Here is a 24,996-nt window from a genome sequence, read left to right as displayed (position 1 = left end):
AACTGGTATAAGTAGGAATGTAAAACAACAAACTGTTTTAAATTTTGAGTCTTAGATTCTATTCATCTGCATTTTTTTTGCAAAATAACATTTTGTTATAGTGTTCTCATTCCAACAGAATACATTTTAAAACACATTTTGCTTTTAATTTCATATACTAACAAGATAAGTGATGTTATTTATTTTTGCAACTGTTTGAATAAGTAGCGTTAATCAAGTTCTATTCCAGTTATTTTTTCATATTAAGCTGGGTTTTTTTTCTAAAGAGATGATGTATTTTTCCCTAACACAGACTATCAAAGGGATTGCCTGGCAGACTACAAAACACCAATTCAGGCTTACTTAATTTGCACTTATTACATATAAAAGCGATCACTGAAGGGATGTTATTTTCAGGAAATAGCTGCATACAACCTCTTCAAGCTGCAGAGGTAGAATCCATCTGCTTTGTGCTGCCATTTGTTTAACTGAAGTCACAGAGCTGCACTGTGTATTAATCAAAACAGTAAACTTCAAAAGACATGTCCCAAATTCAGGAGAGACTGTAATTACAGTTCCTGTGAACATCCATTAGCTTTGCAGTCTCCACAGACGAGCATGCACAGAACTCTTCCCCCGCTCTTACAAATAATTACAACTGTTAGCTCACAGCAGAAATGAAAAAAGCATTTCATATTTTTGCTTAAGCCCATAAACATTAAATTGTTACAACTCACCCAACAATTCTTTATAACTAAGAAGTGGTTAAAGAGCCTGTTTTACTATTGTCAGCCTTTGGTCTGCCTTATCCCATTTTCTCTTCTCTTTCTCTCCTAACTTTCTTACCTCAAAGCTACACTTGTTTCTCCAGTTCCCCACCTATATATGATAAAAAAAACAAACTATAACATGAAATACTATAGCAATTTTTCTTGAAGAAGTAGCACCTCACAATGAGAAGCGAAACAACTTATTTTCCACAATTCTCTGTTAAATCTGCTTCTCATTACAAAGATGCTATGGCAGCTCAAGTTTTCAAGATACACTTAGCACAGGAGATAAGATGGGATGCTGTTATCCCAGAAGAATGGTCCATGTGGTCCTACAAGCAGCCAGATACATCCTCTTTTCTGTCACAAGATACTTAGTTGTATACAGATACCCTCCCTTGACACCTGTTAAAACGATGTGTGTGATGATTGACAATAAAACTACTAGCTTCATATCAAAGGCCAGCTGCAACAGAATCAGCTGCTATTTCTTTTTCTCAGTGAATGCAATAAAAATTGTGCAGAAAAACGTGTTTATCTTAACCCTGTGTAAGTCTAACCCAAGAAAGAAAATCACCCAAAAATACAAGAGCAAAGGCCAGTTGAAAAAAGCTCCACTTGGCATCAGGTAGATCAAAGATACCTTTACATTCATAGGTCTTGAGATCTTATACAAATACAAGGAAATTTTTCTTGCAACAGAGCCAGATTATACAGCAAACCTTTTTTGGTTTTTTTAAAATGCATCTTAGAAAACTTAATGAAAATATACTGTGTGCAAATAAACGCACTTCCATTTCACTGCTTGCTTTAGTAGGTGTAAGCTGTTTCAATAGAAACACTAAATATTTTTCCCCAGTCATACCCTTGATTGTGTATGTCCAGTATCTTTGGCCTTGCCCTGCCAAGTACCTCATTTTAGGAATACTTTTTAAATTTAGGAATAAATAATGAAGTGTCACTTCAGCACTCCCTCCTACCTTCTGCCCCTCATGCAGTTTTCCCCACTTGTCATAAAAGAGATGCTCTGCAGGAACTCCTTTCATACCAGCCTCTCTCTCCTGTGTCACTTCTCATAAATGTGTTAAGGTGCAAATTTCAAAAGAAAGCTGATTTCATTGTGGCTCATTGATATCGCAATTCTCTGTTAATACAGGACAACCTGACATTCCTAAATATTGAACACTTGGGGAAATGCAAGACCAACCCCTCAGAAGCTGTTCTGCATTCATTCTGGAGCTCACGTGCCTTCTGATGCTCATTTGGTTTTTTCTTTTTCTTTTTTTTTTGAACAGAGAATTTCATGAGAAAGAATAATGCCAATTTTGTTTCTTTTAGAATATTATTTCTAAAGCAACAAACATGTTTTGCCCTTAGAGACAACGGCAACATTCTTGGCCTCAAGCACCAATATACCATGGATGGCTCAAAATCCTATCTGGTACTTCTTATCTGGTATTAATTTTTCATGATACAGCAAGGGTTAGTTTTATCTTCTTGAAACACAGAGGTGTTTGTGCTACCTCTAAGGATGGAAAAGACATTTCTTTCTAACATAGCTGTACTTGGAGACAAACAGGAGTCATGAACTTCATAAAAAATCATCACAGAATATAAAAAAAATTATAATTGTGATAAATTATGTATATCTACCTTTTCTAGAGAGGAAACAAGCTAAAATGAAGTATCATTTTCTTCCCCACATCCCATCTGGGAAGCTACCTACTAGCTAATACAGAACTGGATGCCATTTCAGAACATAACCCCTTCCACTGCTGAGTATTTTTTCCTGAGACACTCTGGTTCAATAGTGCCACTGAAAGTAGAAAAAACAGTGTAATAGAATTTAATTCTTGTGCTATTCTAGATACCATTGCCAGAGCGACTTTAAATTGCTTTTGAACGAACTAGAAAGTTCAAGTTAATTGAACACAAGGATTCATGTAGCAAATTCTCTTACTACTAATGGTATGGAAGAAAGAAACCTGATTAGTAAGCCCAGCTGGATACTCACAATGTGAGAAGTCGAGAGATGCCAGAACTAAATCAGAAAGGTGAAGATCAATAGTTCCTTAATCAATGGTGGATTACAGTGGGATTTATTCTGCTGAAAACAGCAGGGGCAGATAAATTCCCCGCTGAGATTAATTACTGGGAAGGGTGGATGTGAACAGAGGAGTGCAGTTATCTTTGTGACAACTGTAAGTGGCAAGAAGAGCACCAGTGGGAGTACAGAGCTCTTTGCCTGAGTCTCTGCTGGTGACCAATGACACCCTCATCAAATTCCCAGCACCTCTTCGTTCCTTAGAAGAAATTGCCTTGAAGCCTGTGGATTTCGACAAATACAAATACTATAAACCAAGAAGCAGGGCCACAATTTTTTGGCTTTGTTTTTAAACTGATGGGTTTTTACAGCCGTTGGGTTCCTAAAAAATCCATATTACAGAGACAAAAGCACCAATGTGTGCAGCTGAAGAATGACAGCTTCATGCACAAAGATGCTGATGACATTCACAGTGCCTGCTTAAGTCAAGGGGTTGTCAGAGCTGCTGGGGCTCTGTCTACTGGGGACATGGAGTCCATCATGTCCATGGAACCCATGATTATCATTAGAGCCTTTGTTGCTGAATGTTACAGTTCTCACAAACTGGCCACTAATGCATCATGCTCTAGGGCTAAATACTGCACCTGAGACACCAAGCAGGCTAAGCAGAATGGGGAAATCACAGAGCATCTCTTGTAACAGAACTGATTTAGAAACAGGTAGTAAATTGAACTTACTGTGACTTTGAACTGCTTAAGAAATTTACTAACATGATAAAACAGAGCCAACAGCTTAGATTGTCAGTGCTTGATTTTCTACCAGCTTGAGGGAAAGTCTGCTAATTGGTCTCCCCTCCTGACATTTTATGTTCACTCACCTTACCAGAAGACAGCAAGATGCAGAGAGTCCAGCAGACTTTAAATTTGCTGCATGTAGTATGATGGATTTATTGTTCTCTTACTATGGTTATTACCAGCAGCTCTTTGAGAGGTCTCCATCTTACACTCTGATCAGATGGCATCAGCTTTCCCATTTTATTTCTTGTAGAAAACATTTCAGAAAATATTTTCAACTCTGACTCCATCCAGCTATGTTGGTTTGTTTTCAATGACTTGGAATTCAGGTGCTTTATGAGCAATTTCTGTGGTTTTTTACTCTGAATTTTATCAGATACAACAATCATGTCTGTGTGGCAAATCAAAAAAAGATTCTTTATTGAGAAAAAAAAGCAAGTTTAATACAGATATGATATAAATTACAAAAAATGTTCTAAAAATCACCTCTCCAGGATACTCAGATTAATTGAAAGTGGAGCCTCAGTGAAGCAAATAAAGTCTTTCTCAGATCATCTCTTGTTTTAAAGCAGGTCATAGAAATAGTCCAGGCCTTGTCCCAGCTCCCAGATGGATATTCCAGTGCCCAGTTCTTTTGCAAGCTCCAAGCGCAACTGGATGGACTAAGAGAAAGACACATAAAGCAATCACATTTCAGTCAGAGATATCAGACACTCCATACTGCCATCTCTTCATGGCATTATCAGACCTTTTAAAAACATCTACCCTTGAACCAGCTACTGAAAAACTTCTGTACTTGAAATACTCTCTGGTTAGCAAGCAGTAATTCAGTCAAAGACTGTTAATCGTACCCGTTAATTCAATGACCTAATAAAAGATTACCAGCTAAATTGACAAAATGCCACAGAAATAAATCAGATTTATGAACTATGCAAAGAACTATTCTAATTTAGGCTATCATTTCAAAATGTACAGAAATTCTAACTCTTCCCAGAAATGTCTCACAGGTAAAATAAAACTTTATCACTGAAGACAACCAGAACAATTTGTCAAATACCATGAAGATCTCTTGCCTACCCTTGCCTTTTCCCAGGACACAGTCACAATTTACATTACAAAAATTCTATTTTAAAGAGATTCTTAGAGATAATAATTAAAAGTATTTCTATTTGAGCTCCAGCCATTGATTTAGAAGAGTTAGTTTATCCATTGGTTTACAAGGGAAGCAATGCCACAGTTCATGTTCTGCACCCTTCTTTTTCAGTTCAAACAACAAAAATAATTATTTTTTAATCTTTTTCTCTCAGGTTTTCTTACTTTGAACTGCAGCACTGCAATGTTTAAACTACTCACACTAGGGATGTGTTTAAAAAATCATTTCCATGGGAAACAGAAAAAAGTATCACAGCATCATTAACAGATCCACTGGGCCTGCCATTCATGACTGCTTTTAACTAATCATGAACAAACTAATTTTGAGCAACCTGTCAGTGATTATAATGTTAAAAAGGGAAAGAAATGCATTTTTCATGCGGTAATAACATTCAGTGTTCCCCAACCATCTTGGCCAGCATACAAATCTCAAAATATTTCATTACAAGCTTTTTGAAAATGGAAAGAATACCCATTTCCATGCATTCACCAATCAGCACAGTTGAGTGGTGGTCTGTTAGAGAAGAAATAATGAAAGAAATGTACAGGAATGAGTGTTCTTAACCTAGTTAGTACTGACAATGGCAGGGTGAAATCCTTCCATGAGGCCAAAGAAAACACAGCATAACAGCACAAGCTATCTTTTCTCTGATAGGTTCCTAAGGAAATTTTCTAACACTCTCAGACACAGCACTAGCAAGGACATAGTTAGATGTGGTAGTTAATATCCCAGATGTGATAGTACTTCCATCAATATTAGATTAGTGAGGAGAAATATCCTTTTACTCATGGTGCTTAAGATAACAATCCTGTCCAGGAAAACAGAGCCCTAGAACATTTCATAATAGTTAAACCATTAAAAAAGTCTCCATTCTCTGTAAATATGACGTAGTTTCACTACAGAAGCAATTCTTTTCCAGTAATAAAAGCCCGCAGAGGTCTAACATGCTGACTTCAGTTTAATATGAGAAAATCTAAAGATAGCTTCCTAAGAACTCAGGCTGTAATTAACCACTTTGTCCTGTATTCTTCTCTACTGAAGACTGTTGTGTAGAAGTTTTCAAAACACTAAAATAGGTTCCACAGAAACAGAACTGAAGAAAACAGGGTGGCGCAGGCTGACAGGGAGAATCAGGACCCCGTTACAAAGGAAGGCAAAAGTTCTCCAAGCTTTCAGCCACCATAATGAGAAGGAAAATGTCTTTGGTAACTTGTTTGAGAATCTGCTAACAACATGTCTGATAGTACATAACCTGTGCACTTGAACAGATCCTCTCAGAGCACTGGTTTGTCCTGGTGTGTCTTACCTCTAGACATGCTTTATCTTCAGAGTTCCCAAAACCCCATTATGCATCAGAGAAAAAACCAACCTTCTTGCACAGGCAGCTGAAGATTTGAATCATAACAATTTACATAACATTTACATGAGGGTAAACTTCTTTCACAAAAGCCTAAACTCAGTTCAACATTTTCTGAAATGCCTCAATAATGAAACAGGTCAAGTAAACATCTCTGTCCTCTTACAGCCCTCTGACCTGACAAAGTGGCACCTACCTTCAGTGTTGGGTAGAAGACTGCATGTTTTCCTCCCTTATTTCTGCAAAACAAAAAAACTAAATAGTCACAGTAGCTTTGATAGATAATAGGATTTTAAACTAAGGTTAGAATTCAAACCCAGTTTTATTCTTTTCCACTAAAAGGAAACAACCTCAGTGCTGAAGAAAACTGCCAACTTTATTCTGAACTATTGGTAATAAAATTAAGGTAAGCTAGTATGTTCAGAACATGAGCATTAATACATACATATCAAAGACAGAGACTACTTCCCATTTAGAGCTCATATCTGAGATTTCTTACCCAGCGCTCATTTCACTGAAATCAGACACTTTTGCTATCAACTACCATTCATTCCATATTTGCACTCTGGCTACTCTGTCTCTTGGGGGCAGAGTACAGCCAAAATCTTCTCTACTTCTCTTCCTTTTCTACTGCAGATAAGAACTTCTACTCTCTCCCCTGTCCTAATGTAGATGCAAAAAAACCCCACAGCACATAAATCCAAAAAGCTTTTAAAAGAAGGTGCACAACATATCTAAAAGTCAGGTATGCAACTGTGTCACTGTCCTGCAGGTATTGGTTATGGGAACATTGTCAGAAAGCCCCAGACTTCTTTGTGTGTAATACCTCATCCAAGAACTGGTTACAACAAAATACAATGCAGGCAGTCAGACAAGATTCTTATTTAGCCCATACTGGCTAATTATGCCATACTGGTAGCCTTTAAGGAGGACAAGTCTTAAAGAAGGTGAAAGAGGCTTTTGACACCTTCTCCCATGATATCTTCACAGACAAGCTCAGGAAGTGTGGGCTGGACAAGCAGATGGTGAGGTGGATTGAGAACTGGCTGAGTGGCAGACACCAGGGGGACATAATCAGTGGCACAGGGTCTAGTTGGAGACCTATCACTAGCTGGGCACAGACACAGGTTGCCCAGACAGGTTGTGGAGTCTCCTTCACTGGAGATATTCCAGAGCCACCTGGGCAGAATCCTGAGTAACATATTCTACAGCTTGAGTAGGGAGGTGGAACAAGATGATCTCCAGTGGTCCCTTCCAACTTTAACCATTCTGAGATTTCTGTGATACTGTGAAAAGGCTGACAGTGAAAACAGAAGATCCAAGAAGAGATCTCACAACAGAGATGGTTTGATACCATATCACAGTAAACACTGAGATATTTTGTTGCAACTGGATGACAAAACTGTCAGATAGTAACAGACAGTTGTGCCTGCTAAATGCACATCTGAAAAAGATGAAGACATTTGGTTTTCTGATGCAAACTGTGAAAGATTTTCTCCAATTCCCTGAATTACTATCTTTCAGGTTAAATTAAATTCTAGCAGTATAAAATATACAGACAGGCCAAGCTGTACTGGGCACAAATACCAAGGTTGCATTTTAAACCCCTAGTAACGAGAAGGACGAGTTATGAGTGGTCTCACAGCACCACTTTAGCTCTTAGGCCAGGAGAAAATGTAAAGTGCATGGACAGACCAAGAAGGAATTGCTCCTAAAATCTCACAACTTACATAAATGAATACTTGCCTGTGCACTGGGACAAGCACTCAGATTTCTGCAACTATTTGTAACAGACAGTCTGCCTGCTACATGAAATCATTAGCAGTGCTTTGCTTAAAGATTCATGATTTCATTTCTCAGCCACTGCAGACATGCAAGATTTCCAGGTGAGAGGCTTTCACCAGGGAAGCATACATATTTCAGGCCTGGCTGCCAGCCCCGTCCAACATAATTGAACCTTTGCAAAACAAAGTGGTAACTGAAAAAGAGATCCTTAAATGACCCTCCCCTGGAACCAGCTGAACCCCACAGCTGACTGCCAAGCACAGCACAAGTGAAGTTTAGAGTTATTTTCAGACACACTGTGCTTCGTGCATCAAAAATTCCTCCAGGAAGCCCACACACAAGAACCTCCAAAGGCTGGCTTCAAAGAAAAAAAGAGGGAGTACTACTGGCAAGCTATCCCTTTCCCACTAGTTCATTTTGCCATATAAGAAATGTGATTCAGACATGAATCCCAGAAGCATGCCATTCAAACAGAGCCCTCAGAGTTACTCTTTTGAGAGCAAGTTTTCATCAAGTGCTCATTGTGTCTCCAACTGGATTTTACATTAAAGATCAGTAAAACAGAGCTTCTGGTTTATTCCTCTTTAGTTAACACAAAAAACTGTAATTATTTGGTACAAAGTAATTTTGCAACAGGATACCAAATAATTAAATAAGAGATAATACAGATCCCAGTCCTTTCATAAAAACACAGAAAAGAAATTAAAACACTGTTGAACAACAGATTTTTTTTTTTTCTGGTAGGAAAAAAAGTCAGAAGAAAATTACAGCTGAGAAAAACCTTAAAAATAAACTAAAAATACAAAGGTAGACGATTTGTAGGTTTAGTTTTGAATTTTGCTTTTTGGTTTTTTTTTTAATATTTAAAAATATTTTAGACAGGAATGTTATGGAAATAATGAAGTAGTTTTGATTGTTTCTATTAAAAGCTTCTAAAATGTGTTCTACTCTTCCTTTCAGTTGTGTGTCTTCACATTCACAATGCATTGAGTAATATACAAGACATAGCTTAGCAGAAGTAGTAGGATTTGTTTGTATCATTTTAGTGTATTTTGGTATATTTGCATAAAAATAGCAAATTACCAGAGGATTAATGAGATGTTGCTGGGTTTATTTATTTAAATCTATTTTAAATAGATTCTTCCTAGATCAGGAATCCTCTTGTCATTTCATGATGAAAAAAGGAGGACAAAGAAAATTATTACCCTTAATGTTCTCAGTCCATTCAAAAACTTTATCTTGAAGTCACTTGGTTTTATTTCTATTACATTTCTCTACCCATTCCATCTAGTGGAAGTTTGTTGCTTAAACAATCTTAGCAGGACGACTTGTGAAACCAGGCTCTTGTACCACAGATTTTTCTCAGAACAATTTTTGGCTGAATTATTGGTAATCACCTGACAGCTCACAGTACTCCTTTCAGAGCCTCTGATTAACTGACATTCAATAGATAACTTTGATGGATAATTTCTAAAGATATGGCTCATCAGACTTCCCTTCTAAAAAGATTGTTCTAGTTTATGAATCCTTCTCTGATTTTCTCCTCTCATCCAAAGCACTCTTTTATGCTGCACTTCAGATTACAACCAGCAGAATTTCCATTTGCTGAATTCAGTTGCACACCACAGTCACTGGCTCATGCCCAAAAACATTTGCAGAATGGTAAATTAATAAATGTAACTCACTTTTTGTATTCAAAGTAGTGTTCAGCAATTTGTTCATCCCAGAGAATTTTTGGCTTGTGTTCCTTCAAGGTTTCAATGTACCTACAAATTAAAAACATAGATATAGAATTAACTTTTCTAAGAAGCAGTTACAAAATTACATTGCAGAAATTTCTGAAAAAGCAGTTTTACCATGTTTAGATGTTGAATGCTGTATCAAAAATATCTCCTTGTTGATAACTAATTTTCTATACCACTTTACAATTTCATGTTCACATTTTTAGGCTATTTTTTTTCTAAAGCATTGCATATAAGTATCTAAAGGGAAAGTGTCAGGAGGTGGTGCCAAGCAACCAATGGGCAGAAACTGATGGACAGGAAGTTCCCTCTGATTATGAGGAAAAATGTTACTGTGTTGGTGACCAAGCACTAGAACAGATTGCCCAGAGAGGGTGTGGAGTCCCCTTCCCTGGAGATATTCAAAAGGTGTCTGGGCACAGTCCTCAGTAACGTGATCCAGGGAACCCCGCTTGAGCAGGGAGCTTGAACCAGATGGCCTCCAGTGGCCCCTTATTCATTCTGTGATTGTGTGTGAATCTGTGAATTAATTAATGTTCATCAATTGAAAAATCTGCAAGGACACATGAAGGCACTGTTTTAATATTTCTACAGTCTGAAACCCATATGCCAAAGCACAGGAACTGAAGTCATCACTAGGCTGTACATAGCAGTGTCCCCCACTACATGGCTTATGTCATCAGGAAAGTTCTTCTATAAAAGGGGCTTAGCTAATCTTCTAAAACTGAAATTGTCAAGAAAAAGTCACTGCTAATTCATTCTGCATATGAATTTTCTCCATCACCAGCTTCTTGGCATTATTTTCTCATATGGACATTTTGAACATGGAATGACCTATTTCACCTGACACAGTGAAGACAGATTACTACTTGTACCCAAAACGCTGCAAGGGGAACTGGAGTGGAAGAGCTAGTATGCTGTAAATTTATGTTCTTGGCTATCTCATAGTATCATCTTGGTGCAGAGACAGTGTCTGCATTTCTGATGGCAAAACAGAAACAAAGCTGCAGGCTGCCACATGTCAGAGGACCAGAAGATGGCAAGCTACTGCCAGTGATAGAGGCCACATGGGTGTCACACAGAAAAGAGAAGTCTCACTCCCCTGTCTCTTCTGCACCTTTTAACCGGCATCTTTGGCCATCTCTTTTTAAAGAGTCTATCAAAGCCATCTCTCCCACAATTGGTCTCTTTCTTGCAATAATTTCTCTGCTCATGACAGGATTTGGATGGAGAAATTTCCTTCAAATCATCTTATTTTTTATTAAGAAATTTCAATCAGCCACTATCCTGACTGCATCAGTGCTGAAATTCCACCTCACTATTATACATCAAGAAACAGAGAAAAAGTTTGTATTTCTCAGTTTGGAGAAGATGTGTTCTCTCATTTGGTATTATTCTAAATGCAACTAAAACATCCAGCACTGCCAGGACCATCTTCTCTCTTTTGCTGTGGCTTGCTTATTCATATATTGGTGAATTGTTTCCTACTGCTAGCGAGTTTAGAAAAGATTTTGTTTTGTATTTATGTCAAATGAACCCATGCCAGGCATGGATTTATCTCCATAAGCAAACACACAGGAACATGTGAGCACATGGAAACATGAAGAGCTATTGCACTCTCCCTCACACACACATGCCCTGGAATAATGAACCTTTTCAAAGAGTGGAAGTAAGACCTTGGAACCTGCCCATCCCTTTTTAAGACATACAAAATTTTAAGCTGCCCCACTAGAAACATATGCAAAGAGACCTAGTTTTGTATATTTAAAATTTAAGGACAGATTTTAAGAAATTGTCGCATTCCAGAATGACAGCTTCAGTAATGACAGGAAACTACACTTATAAAGAATATGGTACTAAGATGTTCCAGACCAGAAAACAAGAATTATCGGCCAAGACATCCTGGCACACAGCTTTGTTCCTGAATGTATGACTTTAGATGGGAAATCCTAATTGTGCCTGCTAAAATTCCCAACACAATTAAAGATCATTCAAAATACTTATGAAGAAGCTTTAAAATTAGAAATGCAGGTGGAACCAGTTATTATACCCTGTTCTGTAAAAGGCATATTATTATTTTAAAACTGTTCAGGTATATACCACATTAATGAGTACCCATCCTGACCAGGCACAGAGAATTTATTTCCCTTTCTACTGTCTCTAGGCATTTATCCCCACAGTACATAAGAGCAAAGATGAACAAGTTTGTCTTGAAATCACATCTATGGTGATGAGATTAGCTCCAAGCTTGAGTTGGGGAAAAAAGAAATATTAGCCCCTGGATCATCGCTACTATCCATTAATATTAGGGGGCCTACCTGAAACACATGAACTTGGTTTTTACATTTCTCTGTTAAGGACAACAGAAAGTCCAAGCACAATGTTCAAAACAATAAGCTCTCATTTACTTCAGTTGCAACTGCACACACAATGCTTCTGAAAGTCAAGCTTTATATTTCTCAACCAGACACAAAGCTGCTGTGAAGAGTTGGGAAGAGGTGCAGGAGCAAACCACAACTGTTTCCCATGGGCTTTCTATTGCTCTAACTTGGGAATAACTCGTTCCCTTCTTGTAGTCATTTTCCCTTTCCTTGATTCCTTTCCTTTCAGTAAAGCATTTGGGAGCTTTGCAGTCAAGAACTCCGAGATATGCCATATTGTCCTGTTATCTCTGTAGTATCCTACCCTGTGCAACATAAGCGCTAAGGCTCCTGTATAAAACTGCAGCACCTCTATCACAACACACTTGGTTGACTCAAACTAGTGCTTACCAGGCACTCTTAACATATTATCTCCTAGCTGAGGCAGTACTTGACTCAACAAATATTTGACATGTATTGGTTTAAATAAATAAATAGAATAGAAAAGCAAAAATTGCCACCACACTGAACAAGATGTTCATATGTCTGGGGCAGCGGAGCTCTAGATAAATTTTTGGGTTCTTAAAGAGGAAAAGAAAGGGGCAAGAAGCTCACCACAGCTAGCTTTCCTTTTTTACACCCCTCACCTCACTCTACTCCTTTCAAAACATATTTATTGCTACTTTTTCCTCCTCTCTTTCTAATTTATCCCTCTTTCTACTGCCTCTGTCCCAGTTCACTTCTGCTTTTATACTGCTATCCGGACTAATTTATTTGCCTCCACATCCATCAGCTCCTAACTTACTACCTTTCTCCTTTTACCAAGCTGCCTCAGCAGTTAAGAGAATGAAAAACACTGAAAACTCAGCTTCACTGCCCTGGACTACATATTTCCTGGGATGTTTGTGACCATTTGCAGAGCAAGTCATGCTGTTTCCGTGATCCTAGCCTGAAAAAGGGTCAGCACAGACGAAGTATCTGGATTATTGATGCCAGCCTCTACTGAAGCACCAATGCAACATATATAAATGATAGATCTGCATGGATCATCAGGAATAGTTAAAAAAGGCAGATGTCACCTGCATGTCCACCTTGCAAATACATGTTCTGACACAGACAAGTGCCATTCTGGCTTGCTTAAATTGCCACGCCTTTGTCACAATGGGCACATCCTGGTATTCAGAAAATAACTATTATTTGTGTGACAGATACTCCTGGTTACAAACACTCTGGGCTAAAACAACCACTCCCTTCTGCAAAGTAAATGAGAAGCCAAAACATACATATTAGGGAGTTGCTGTAAAGTCAGTCCTGCTGAAGATATGTATCTATGAACAACCCTAATGTGGCTACACCTACACACTATTGCACTTTACTGCACATTCAACGAATAAATAAAAGATCCAGATGAAAGGTTCTCAGGATTTATGCCTGGTGTTCCTTTACTAAGATGCTTTTCTTCCAAAACATGAAAAATGGCATGGCCCTGGAATATGTTAAGTTAAAACCCACAATCTTTAGTCCCCCTGAAGAAGGTATTTATCTTCATGGATAATGCTTTTTTCACTGAGAATATAAAGAAAACAGTCTCTAGTATATCTTTTGCAACAAAAATTTACATTCTAGGAAAAGAGATAGCTTCATATATAATTCTTAGACTAGGATTTATTTATGAAGTTAAACTTTTTAATCTTTAGGTGTTTTGCTTTACTAGTCCTGAATCATTCTTCAACCAAAAAACTTTAGTGGAAAGAAAACCACTACTGAGCATACATTGCATTTTAATGCTCTTTTCTAACACTTTATATTTTCTTCCTAGTTCTCACATGAACAAAACTCTGATTAGAAGCAACAGATCTCTATTCAGAACGAAGGATCATTTTCTCCTGCTACAGAAAATTGAGTTTATTTTCCGCTATAACAACTTGGAGTGATTCACTCAAAGAATAAAAATACTACTCAGCTTGAAAATCTATACCACACACTTTCTTTTCAGTTTTGTTCCATTACAATAGGTGTAGTCATTAAAATGTGAACCTACCAGGAATTGCATCTTGATACCTAACTATCAACAGTGCCTATGCACAGGAAAAATGTTTTAATCTCAACTGGAGAGGGGCCATATTCCCCCTTTATAGGGAGCTGTATCTCTTAAAAAAAGTAAGAGAAGTCACATAAAAGGCTGTACTCTAAAGCTCAAGAGTTCAGATTTCTGATGCAAAACAATTTTACAGAAATAGCTCCAAAACAGTTTTCACAGGGGTACTCCTAAGAACATTCCCTATCTCAGTACATATCTTCCAAAAAAGTAGCAGTCAGTTTCCCCACTGCTCTGTGTACATCAGGACACTCTGTGAAAGGGCAGATACCCATCTTCAAAACAAGATTTTTCAGAAGGGTTGGATACATAACCTGCAAGTTCAACTCCCTTTTATTTAGTGTTTAATTTTAGCTACCTTGACACTTTCCTTTTTAGGTTTTTCATAAATGCCTTCCTTTTCAGTGAGACAAAATGTCAAGAAACAATACAATCTGGAGACATTTTTAAAAAAAGGTTTTAAAAGTGGGAAGTTTTTGGCCTTCTCTGCTTCTTAGAAGATCATTTCTAAAGAACAAATGCAAAAATTCTGAATATCCTACAAGCTGCTGAATGATTCAATCATGAAACTAACAGTCTTGATAAAAGGTACCTTCAATGGTAAGAGATAAAAAACACAAAAGGAAGAAAAATCGAAAAAGAAAAAAGATTTTATATAAATTTTGAGTTTTCATTCACTCAGTCCCTAAAATTGCAGCTTGCAAAAGGCAGAGATGCCCTGCAATTTAACAATCTTTAGATATTAGCCTTTAAAATAGTTTTGAAAGCATGCATAAATTTATGAAAAACCTAGCAGAGTCAATAACAGCATAATGTTATATATATGTGTCTGTGTGTGTATGTATATATATATATATACAGCATTACACGGTGCAATAAAAAAGGACAGCAACAGACTAAACAATTAAGCTTTCACCACACTGGTTCCATCAGGATCACTTAAGCACCTTTTTACTCATCTCTCCATCCAATACTCAATAACACCACATCTACAATTTAGAAGCTTCGAACTCTAAAAGGTGGTCATGTTACATACCACTGTATCCCACGCTTGCACATTAAAGAATTCAGATTTTATTAACACAAATCCCACAAGTTGTTTTAAAAGCAAATAGGCTAGCCAGGAAAAAGACAGCTACTATGTATGTTCTAGCGAATCAAAAGAATGCACTAACATTGAAATAATTTTTACTCTGAAGATTTATGCATCTGAGAGGAGTGGAGAGCACACTATAGCCTGTGTACAGGGTATGTTATTCAAAAATACTTCTGTTAAAATCTTTAGATTATTTAATGCAAAAGAACTTAAAAACACAGTTTGAAGGGAGAAATCAATCTGTTATCTGTTAAAATATCCAAGTAGCAGCCTAGAAATGAAAAATCTATAAGCAAGCATCATCTTTCTCTAGTAATCTCTCTGTTGCTGCCTGCACCTTGCTCTGTCAGTTCTAAAAGGCAGTAAGAATATTTTTACTGTTTTAATAGCAACAGGTTTCCAACAGAGTCGTTTGTCTGGTTTACTGCTTTCAGTAAGTTTTCTAAAATCATTCTCACTGCTTTCTTCACAACACTTCATCACTGACTTGACAGATTGCACTTTCCAGCACTTCCACGCCAACCTCACACAAACTCACTGACCTTGTACCTTCTGCCATGATGCACCAGCCCAGTGAAAATAAGCAGAACCTCAGTGACATTTCTACCATTACTCTGGGCTCTTCAAAAGAGCACCTTGTTCAGCATTCCTAAAGTAATTTGGGAACAGTAATACTTTGCTGGACACAACTGCAGAGAGGCAGAAAATTATTCCTAATTTACAGATCTCAGGAGACACAGTAGACAATGTCAAGCTTTTCAGAAGCATTCTTGTCTCAAGAAACAATGAGCATCAAAACCTTCTGGTGCTTTACTGTGGCTACAGAAGAAAACATAAACATTACCTATTTCTTTGTATAGAGATTTACATGTTAATAGTGCCCCTTATTACAATTTAGCTTCACAGAGGTTTTATAGAGAGACCCACCTGAGAGTTTACACAGTGGTACACTGGCAAATTATCCAAGGGAATGTCAAGTACAGCTGAAAGCAATACAGTGCATGCTGTATTTCTGAATATAACCAAAATGGTGGTTCTTTACTAAAAAAACCCTCCCGAAGTTACAGTTAGATATTGATCTATGAATAGAACTAATCACACACAAGGCAGAAAGGTGTGAACATTTATTTATATATTGAAGATTTTTACTCAAACTGACAGATATGAACATATGAGCATATGAAAATCTCCTCAAAGAAAACAAGACCTTAATTTCAAAGTCAAAAACTATGCAATGAAGACATAACTAGATTGAGGCAGAAGGTTTGCATATCTGTTTGTGTACCTTCAGTAACACATTGCTGTTCAGCAGAATGACTGTTTCTAAAGGAGAACTGAAAATACGTATTGTTGAGAAGCCAATATGTGATTCTTTCCTCAGTCAGGGTTGAACCACTACACTGACATTACTGCAGCTTAATGTCCATCCTTCATGGAAGAAACACAGGTCCTAATAAATTCCTATAAGGCAATGTATTGTCAAGAAACTGTAAAAGTGTTAGTGCTTCCTAGACCATACATAAAAGCTTACATTCTGCTCCAGCTCAGCCAATAATCTGGCTTAGTACAGAATCTGAGACAAGACAGAGTGTCTCTGCTTAAAAATACTTCTCAACATGATGAAAACTAATGTTTGTTTATCCCTACAGGCTTGTTTAAAGAACCAGCAGGTTCACACTAAAAATAAAATCTCTTAAGATAAAACTGCTAGTTTAAGGGTCCATTTCCTGAAATGATTAAGTAACACTCAATTGAGGTTGAAGGATTTTCAAATTCATTAATCCAAGTACAATACTGTGCTCCATTCTTCTAATAACTGACATAATAAGCACCACATCTGAAAAATGAGGCTATTTATCTTTGGAGGCTGAACAAAGTTCAGATCCACGAATATATCTGCTGCTCAGCTTCAGCTGTAAATAACAAAAACTAAAACTATGCTGCTTCTGTTATGTGTCAGATTGGGTTTGTTGGGGTTTCTTTTACTCACATGATAAAAACTTTACAGACTTTCCTCTTGCTCAAAGTATACAAATCAGCTCTATTCACACAGTGCTACAAAGATTAGCTATGAAAACTGTTATACTGGATTTGGAGCCTGGTCAGATTCACATAATCTTAATTCAGTGTATAGAGATGAAGTCTGATCCACTCCAGTATGAAAATGAATTTTGCGTGCAAACTCACCTACTTCGATATTCTCAATTCTTCCATTTCTACTTCATTTAGAAAGGTACATATTAAAAAATCACATTTATTTTCCATCCTTTTCTACAAGGTCAGATGATCTTAATGCCATTGAATATCATTCCTAGCTTTTCCAGTTGCTTCTTGTATCTCCCTTCAACCATTCCTGAATTTAATCATTCCAATACAACACAAGGTCAATAGTAATATCATCCAGGAGATTTAAGAAACACAAAAGCCAGCAGGAGCATCTTTTCCTCACCCTGTGTCAGAAAAGGAGCAGTTCAGTTCTTCCAAGCCTCCACCTCTGGCCTGTCTCACCTGGGGCCTGTGCCAGGCAGGTACTCATGCCCTGTTTCCAGAGGGTTGCTAAGAAGCCCTGGTTGAGCCCCATGCAGGGGAAAGGATACACTTGGTAGCAAAGGAGAAAGAAAGGGAACATACATTGGGTGCAAGCAGCAGAAGGCACTGAGGATGGGACAAGGACACTGACTGAAGGGGAAGATCTGCTCCCAAGTGACTTAGGCAGAACACAAAATTTGCAGGCTGCAGGACTCTGGGGATGTAAAATGGACCCAGGTGAACAACTGTCTTAGGAAAGAAATGCTGTCTCTGTTGTCTCTCCAAAAATAGGAGAAATCGTTTAGGCCACCAGAAAGAAGCAGAGCCATCTGCAAGGAACCAGAACTTCAGATGATAAAAAAAACTTACTACAGTAGGAGACTGTAGCCTTAGAAAGCTGACCAGTATTTGTATTCCATTTGCTTCACAAGATGCTGAAAATGAGACACAGAAAAGTATCTGTACTTCCAAGTAGCCTCAGAGGAATGTTCAGGTTCCTTAGCTGACAATCACATCAGGCCTACGATTTCCACTACTGTCATGAATGAGTGGTTTGGCTGCTTAGAGAAACACCATCAAAGGTATTGGCAAAAGGAGGACCTGAACACCAAACACTTTCTATAAAATAAAAGAAACACAGCTCAGGGATAGTTTTTTGGCATGCAGTAGTTATAGCAGCACAGTAATAAATTTAAGTTATCAAGAACAATACAGCAGATAGTTTCATATGAAAGAAATCATAAATTACATCCTTGGCAGGGAGGATTGTAACTAGAGAAGTTAACTATGCTAAAGGAAAATCTATGGCAGAGCAGTAAATTCTCCAAACCTCCTGTGTCCTATGAAGATATGAACTATATTCTCTTTTCCATCTATTGGGACCAAGTTAAGTGAAGAACAAAGAACACTGCTGCTGACTTTTGAGTTAATTTTTCATACTTGGCAGGGGGATCCTTCTCCTCTCAGCTGACCGTGTACACCAACAGAACTAATATAAGATTTTCAGACTTTGTTTTTTGGAAAGACAGAATGATGACAAATTCACGCAAATGAATATTAATCTCTCATAAAAAATGCAAATCTCAGAGGGTTAATACATTTTTAACATGCCCTAAAATAATCTAGATATCATATAATTCCTCAGTTTTCGGCATGGCTTGAAGACAGGCTATGAAGCCATAAACTATCTTTTAACCAATGAGAGTGGGGGTTTATGCCCTTTTGAGCAACTATCTTCACCAGGGCAGTTAAGTAAATATTTGAGAACATGAATTTAAATCTCTTGATATTTAGTTAAACAAATGCATATTCATGTGACAGTGTTCAGTTTTAAAGAAAAGCCTGGTACTTTTCATCATGAAAAAATAGCAGAACATCTTCCATATCTTTGCTGTAACTCCAAAAAATACTTGTAAATTCTTCCTGTTTAGTTTCTGCTGAACACAGTTATCTGCCTTCTGATAAAGTTTGCTAAGGTCAAGACTAAATTTTAAAGCAAAAAGAAATATCCATGTACTTATTTAAAATGATTTCCAAAAGAACTATTATTTATATCAAACAGTAACATTTGGATTGCAAATCAAGAGACAAAATGATGGCCACCACATTTTTTCCCCCTTTAAATTAACTGGAAATTTCAAAATGCAATACTATTTACCTCTAACAGGTATGTATATAATTTTTTTAAATCTTTAATTAAACAGAACTTACAGCATTAATCCTCTCAAATGATATTTGGTTGGCTGAAGAAGTTGTTGGTTTAAAGGAAGAGTGAAAGGAGCATTATACTCAGCACATGCGGGATCTGTGCACATCTGGGGAAGTTAGAAAATAAATTCTTTTGCTGTGTTTGAATGATAGAAGTTTGCTTTTTGCAATTATTTGAGAAAATTCAGAGAGTAAATGTTGATAATTTATCCTAGCACACTGCTAGGAAAACAGTCAAGCATTTCTGTATCCAAAGTTGTTCCATATGCAAACATATTGAACTGCAATAATACTTTCAAAACACTATCACTTTGTACTACCTGCACAAATCATCCAGCACATGGAGTAATCAGTACAGCTGTGTAATCAATAAAAGAAGAATGTCCTTTAAACACTTACTAACTGTAAAGCTAAACAAGTTAAATATGAACAGTATGATATGCATGTAAGAAAGGCAAATCCAGAAAGTCCAATGCAAGATTAAAGAGTAAAAAATACTGCAAAGCATCAATTACTAAAAGCATAGTGGGTGAGAGATGGATACAATGTGGAATGAAGAAACATCTTTTTTCTTTTTTTTTAAAGCACAATTTAGAAACAACTGTTGGGGAAAAAAGGTTTTCAGTTTCCTTTTTTCTTCTGATTTCATCAGTGAACATAAAATTGTTTCTGTTGAATTATGTCTGGCAAGATACTGGAGGGTTCATACCCACAAACAAGTCAACTTTTCTACCTTAAGGCAGGCCTGAGGGGAGAAGTAAAGCTCTCCTTTTCATTGCAAAGAGCTATTTCAAAACCATATGGCAGAGGGGCCACCTGGGAATAACTCCCTGTGCCCCACATACCTAATAACATGAGCTCCTGCTACAGTGGTATGCACAAAGAGGTATGAATGACCTTGTTAGGGGAAGACACATAAAAAGAGGATGAGAGCAAAGCTCAGAGATGAAGAAAAACAGATGGGACTGTCAGCTGTAGAACTGCAAAGCCCTGCAATGCAAGAGCATGGAGAACATGGGGAATATTGCTTGGATTAGATGGAACAGTTCCAACTGCAGTCACTGGAAGACTTACTGACCTACATTTGAGATTGGTAAGGCTTTTGCTGGGTAATATTTTAGTTGCACTTACTTTTACATGAAGTGGAGGGCTGTAATCTGTTCCTCTCTTGCTCTGCATTGAAGATGCCCAAGTAAATGTCAGTACTGCTTTACACACTTTGTAGTCTACAACACAACTACTGCACCGCTTCAGAAGCTCTTTAATTTCAATCCCCCACCCCCTCAGGATGGCACAGTTTTCTCTTTAGGTAAAGAACCTTTACTGCCAGATAATGGATTCTGTACTCAGCATCAAAAATGCTTGGTGATCAAATCGAGAAGTCCTGAGGAGAAATAAAAATTACCTCCTCACACCATAAAAAAAGTGCAGGTCCTTGTCTTAACAATAGGCTCTAATTCCATAACTGAGCTTGTTTGAACTAGTTTGGATGACTGATTTGGGCACTTGCTGACTTGAAAACTCAAATATTATGTTGTTAGAAATCTTTTCTCTCCCACAAAGCTCTGTATTTGTGGATTATGATGGCTGCTGTCTTTGATCAAATGCTCAGGATGTTTTCATGCAGAAGACCAAACTTGGAGGAAAAGAACCTGCTGCAACACAGGACTCACAGCCAGAATACAGAGAAATGCCCTGAAAAGTCCAAAGTGAACTTTATTGGGCCATTTATCTATGTGGACAGGGCTAAATACATCACACATGTTACAGATCTCCTAAGCAGACAAGAACAAAGGAAAAAAAAGATTGAGGACAAGATGTAATTTTTATCCATTAGTATTTCCAAGCAAGGAACAGCAATTCAAATATTCTGGATACTTTTTTTGGATCCTGGGGAATGAAGAGACAGATTACTAGACCTATTAATTTATATGCACGAAACATATTCCAATTACAAGTAGTTTCTGACCCTTTCTGGCCCCACAGCCATTGCAAGAACCTCTTTAATTACTTGCCTTTTTTGCAATAAAATACAATTAGGCAGTACTAATTATTTGACACAAGATATTTTAAGTATGGAAGAGGCTAACCAGTTGCTATAACAACATGGTTTAATGAATTTGACTGGCAGGTACTACATATTCTTCTCCTATGGCAGAACAGATTTGTTCTGCACCTTCACTTTCAAACGTATCATCTTTGTTGTAATTTGTACCTACAAAAACATAGGAACATATTGAATAGAAGAGTGCTGAAAGAATTCACAAAACCATCACATTTTCACAGCATTTCACACTTGGGGATACTGGATAAATATTAAGCAATTATGACAGAGGTGGGAAGGCCATGGATTAAAATAAAAAACCTATGTGGAAACAAGGTCTTCTGAGGACAGAAGTCTGGGATAACGTTATAAATTAAACTAGACAGAAGCAATACCAATCCCATCAATAATGATGGGGATTTTTTTTATGATAAAACAGTGACTTATCCCTACATGGGCAACTAAAGATGCCATGATGTATAATTATTTCTTCAGAAATATTGCAACATCATTATCAAAAAAAAATTAATAAGAAAAAAATTCAAGTCAGATATCCAAAAGTTATAAAAACTTTAAATTTCTTTATGTGATTCCAGATAATCTTCATTGTGTTCCCCAAAAGGTCACAGACAGAAAGGGAGGCTAAGAAGTTACCAAGTTGGCATAAGTATATCACATGACAACACTGGGTAACTTCAGGAGCACTTTTGTCAATCTTACAGCTAATGTCGATTTATACAGTTGACCCTTTGAACTTTGTCAATCACTCAGATTCAAGTCTTATTTTTAACACAATGAAAGGATGAGTAATTCAAAAGGAATTGAGGAAGGTGCTCAATTTTTACAGATACAAAAACATCATTCTGTAAAGAATTGGTTCTGTAATTTTGAGTGCAGGAAGACAACACATGGGCTTCACAGAACCAGAGGCGCTGTTTCATTCCAGCCAATGTATGCTGTTTATAATAAAATACAGGTAACATCTGCAAGTTTTCTTACCTTTTCATTTGAATTACCGGATACTCAAAATTAAATTTAAAGCTGGCACAGGGTATTTATGTTTTTACCCAAAGTCTAAATAATTTCTTGAAAAGGTTCAGCTCTAATAATCAAAACTGACGGAAATCATTAGGATTTTATACCTGTATTATCTGTCACTAATTACAACCCCAAATAGAACAGTAAGAAAAAATTCTTGATGTCTGATAGTCACTTTCACCACCAAAATTTCTTTTATGATAACATCTTTAGCAAGTTAAACCGACTTGTGAATCAAACCAAGCCTCACAAATTCTTTAGAAAGTCACACACACCCCTACCATTTTGTCAGCATCAAATCAATGGTATCTCTCCTTCACTGAACAGACAGGCAAAACCTGAACTCATCCCCTCCAATAGCCAATGTTTGCACACATTAGTACACAAGTACTTGCATTTGGATCCACAAATATTTCCAACACAGTATCTAGTTAAAGCATAAATTAAGAAACTACTTAAACATTAAGGTATTTTAGTAACATTTAAAGAAGCACAAAACCACAGAAATAAACTCAAAATGTTTATTTTGTTGTCAAAATTAGTTAACTTTCATTTTGCAAACAGCAATCTTTGCTGTTGAATTTGATTTTCAATGCATCACAGGGAATTTACAAATAAATAAAATACTTCTAAGCATAAAATTCTTACTCTATAAGAAAAAATTGTTCAATGTTTTACTTCCTTTTCAAAATATTTTAAATCTCTACATAAATTTCTTATTTAATTTTAAAAATTTGTATGGAGCTTTAAAGATTCATCTCTGAAAGTCTATGAAATATTTTAATATAGCATCCTTGAATATTTTCATATGAAAGCTCTTATTGAGTCATACTGTATGAATTTTTCGAGATAAAAATTAGGGTAATTTCATCATCTTTACCACCCCAGCATTAATATGGAAGACCAGCTGATTGAATAAATGCATGAGAATTAATTACAGGATTCATACTCGCATATATTTAGAGAAAGGAAACTCAAGGAAAAGGATCAAAGAAGGTTTTTAAAAAGACATAAATATAGTAGGGCTAAAACAAACTTATAAACACAAAACAGATTTTGCTAGAAGTGTGCATAAGGGACATTACATTTTACCTCCAGTATTACTGCCATTCCACAGAAAGGTAAGACACCTATGTGTAATACAAACACCTCCAGTTTTTCCACGCAGTACTGAAGTCTACTGGCTCAGGATTTCCATGGCTAATTTAACAAGCTATAACACAACTAATTTAGCTACTGTTTGACCTAAAGTATTTTGAAAGGGGGAGAAGACTATGGGATCAGCTGTTTAGTTTGATTTTCATAGCCACTAGGAAAACAATACGTTCATTGCTAAAGGATGAAAGTCACATCTGGGAGGTGAGTTCTGTTAGACTGTAGGATGCTGTTACTGGGAACTCACACTCCACCCCCACATATAGTGAAGAATGTAGCCCTTATGTACAGAAATAATCTTTCTGCATGGGTCAGCATTGAAAAATTGAAACTGGAGCTTTACATCTTTTTCTAAAAATAGCAAAGATGGTGATTTTCATTAATGCAAGCAAACACAGAATCACTTCAGCACCTCTTAAACTTGACTGATTGCCTGCTTAACTTCAACTGCACTGAAAGTGTATTTTAATATAACTGTGCAACCACTGTATGCAAAACATACTAATAATTTCTGTAACTTATGTATTCCAAAGCATTCTGAAGGCTTATGAACCTTGCTGTCTTGATTTATCATGCAAGATAACCTGTTTAAACAATCCTCAAGAAGCCATTTTCTCATCTCAAAAATAGAAGTTTTCACTTTTGGAGAAAATACTATAAAATACCTCACATGAGGGTTTCCTTACGTGCTAGACCCTGGGTTTTCATAGCAGAGTCTTGGACCTCTTGTCCAAAAGAAATTAAGTTTGTGTATTTCAAGACCAGTCTGCAATGTGAATTAAAGTAAGAGAAATGGGAGATAATATGGAAGACTGACTAAAAAAGTGTAGTCCAGAACCAAATGAAAATACACCACACTATTCTTCAATGTTTCTCAGTAAAAGAATAATCCGTGGCGGTTTTTTTGGTTGGTACGATTTTTTCCCATCTATATGCAGTGTACATTTGTGTTTCTTCCCCTTGTTGCATTTTTCAAGTCCAGTTTGAACAGCCACACTCTGTTTCAAGTGTGAAGTCTAAGTTATAATTATGATAAGGAATTATTATCTGAATAATAACTTGTATCCCTGAAGATAAGTATCATAAATATGCATGTGTCAGACCTTGATTCTGTTGCTAAATGGTGTCAGAATTCAGGATATCTCAAAAACAAGGCTGCAAAGTCGGATTAATCTGTATTACAAGTGAGAAAAGTGTTCACCTTTGGAAACATGAAACACAACAATGGTGATACAGTATTACATCTGAAATACTTGCATTTGGCACTCTAGTAAGTTCTATATTAATTCATAAACAACAGGACCACTGTCAGTAGCTCATAAGCTCATTTCAGTACATCGTGGAC

The 24,996-nt window shown here is 36.9% G+C and overlaps 1 protein-coding gene across 7 annotated transcripts in view; it reads right to left on the bottom strand.

The window, feature by feature from the left end:
- Window positions 1-3,990: 3,990 nt before the first annotated feature.
- Window positions 3,991-24,996, bottom strand: part of CHID1 (chitinase domain containing 1) — a 105,990-nt gene continuing 84,984 nt past the window's right edge. For 5 of the 7 annotated variants that reach the window (XM_069017000.1, XM_069017002.1, XM_069016999.1 and 2 more), the window contains 3 exons: window positions 9,568-9,648; window positions 6,294-6,336; window positions 3,991-4,249 (listed from right to left, as the gene is read on the bottom strand). In XM_069017000.1, coding sequence (XP_068873101.1) covers window positions 4,151-4,249; window positions 6,294-6,336; window positions 9,568-9,648 — 223 coding nt within the window. In that variant the 3' untranslated portion in view covers window positions 3,991-4,150. Of the gene's footprint in view, window positions 4,250-6,293; window positions 6,337-9,567; window positions 9,649-24,996 lie in introns of those variants that run through there. The other 2 variants (XR_011151356.1, XM_069017005.1) reach the window with 1 other exon arrangement.

The sequence above is a fragment of the Aphelocoma coerulescens genome, chromosome 5, assembly GCF_041296385.1.
Source record: "Aphelocoma coerulescens isolate FSJ_1873_10779 chromosome 5, UR_Acoe_1.0, whole genome shotgun sequence".
Classification (NCBI taxonomy): Eukaryota; Metazoa; Chordata; class Aves; order Passeriformes; family Corvidae; genus Aphelocoma; species Aphelocoma coerulescens.
The sequence above is the reverse complement of the archived record's forward strand: the minus strand, read 5'-3'. Positions and strand labels throughout refer to the sequence as shown.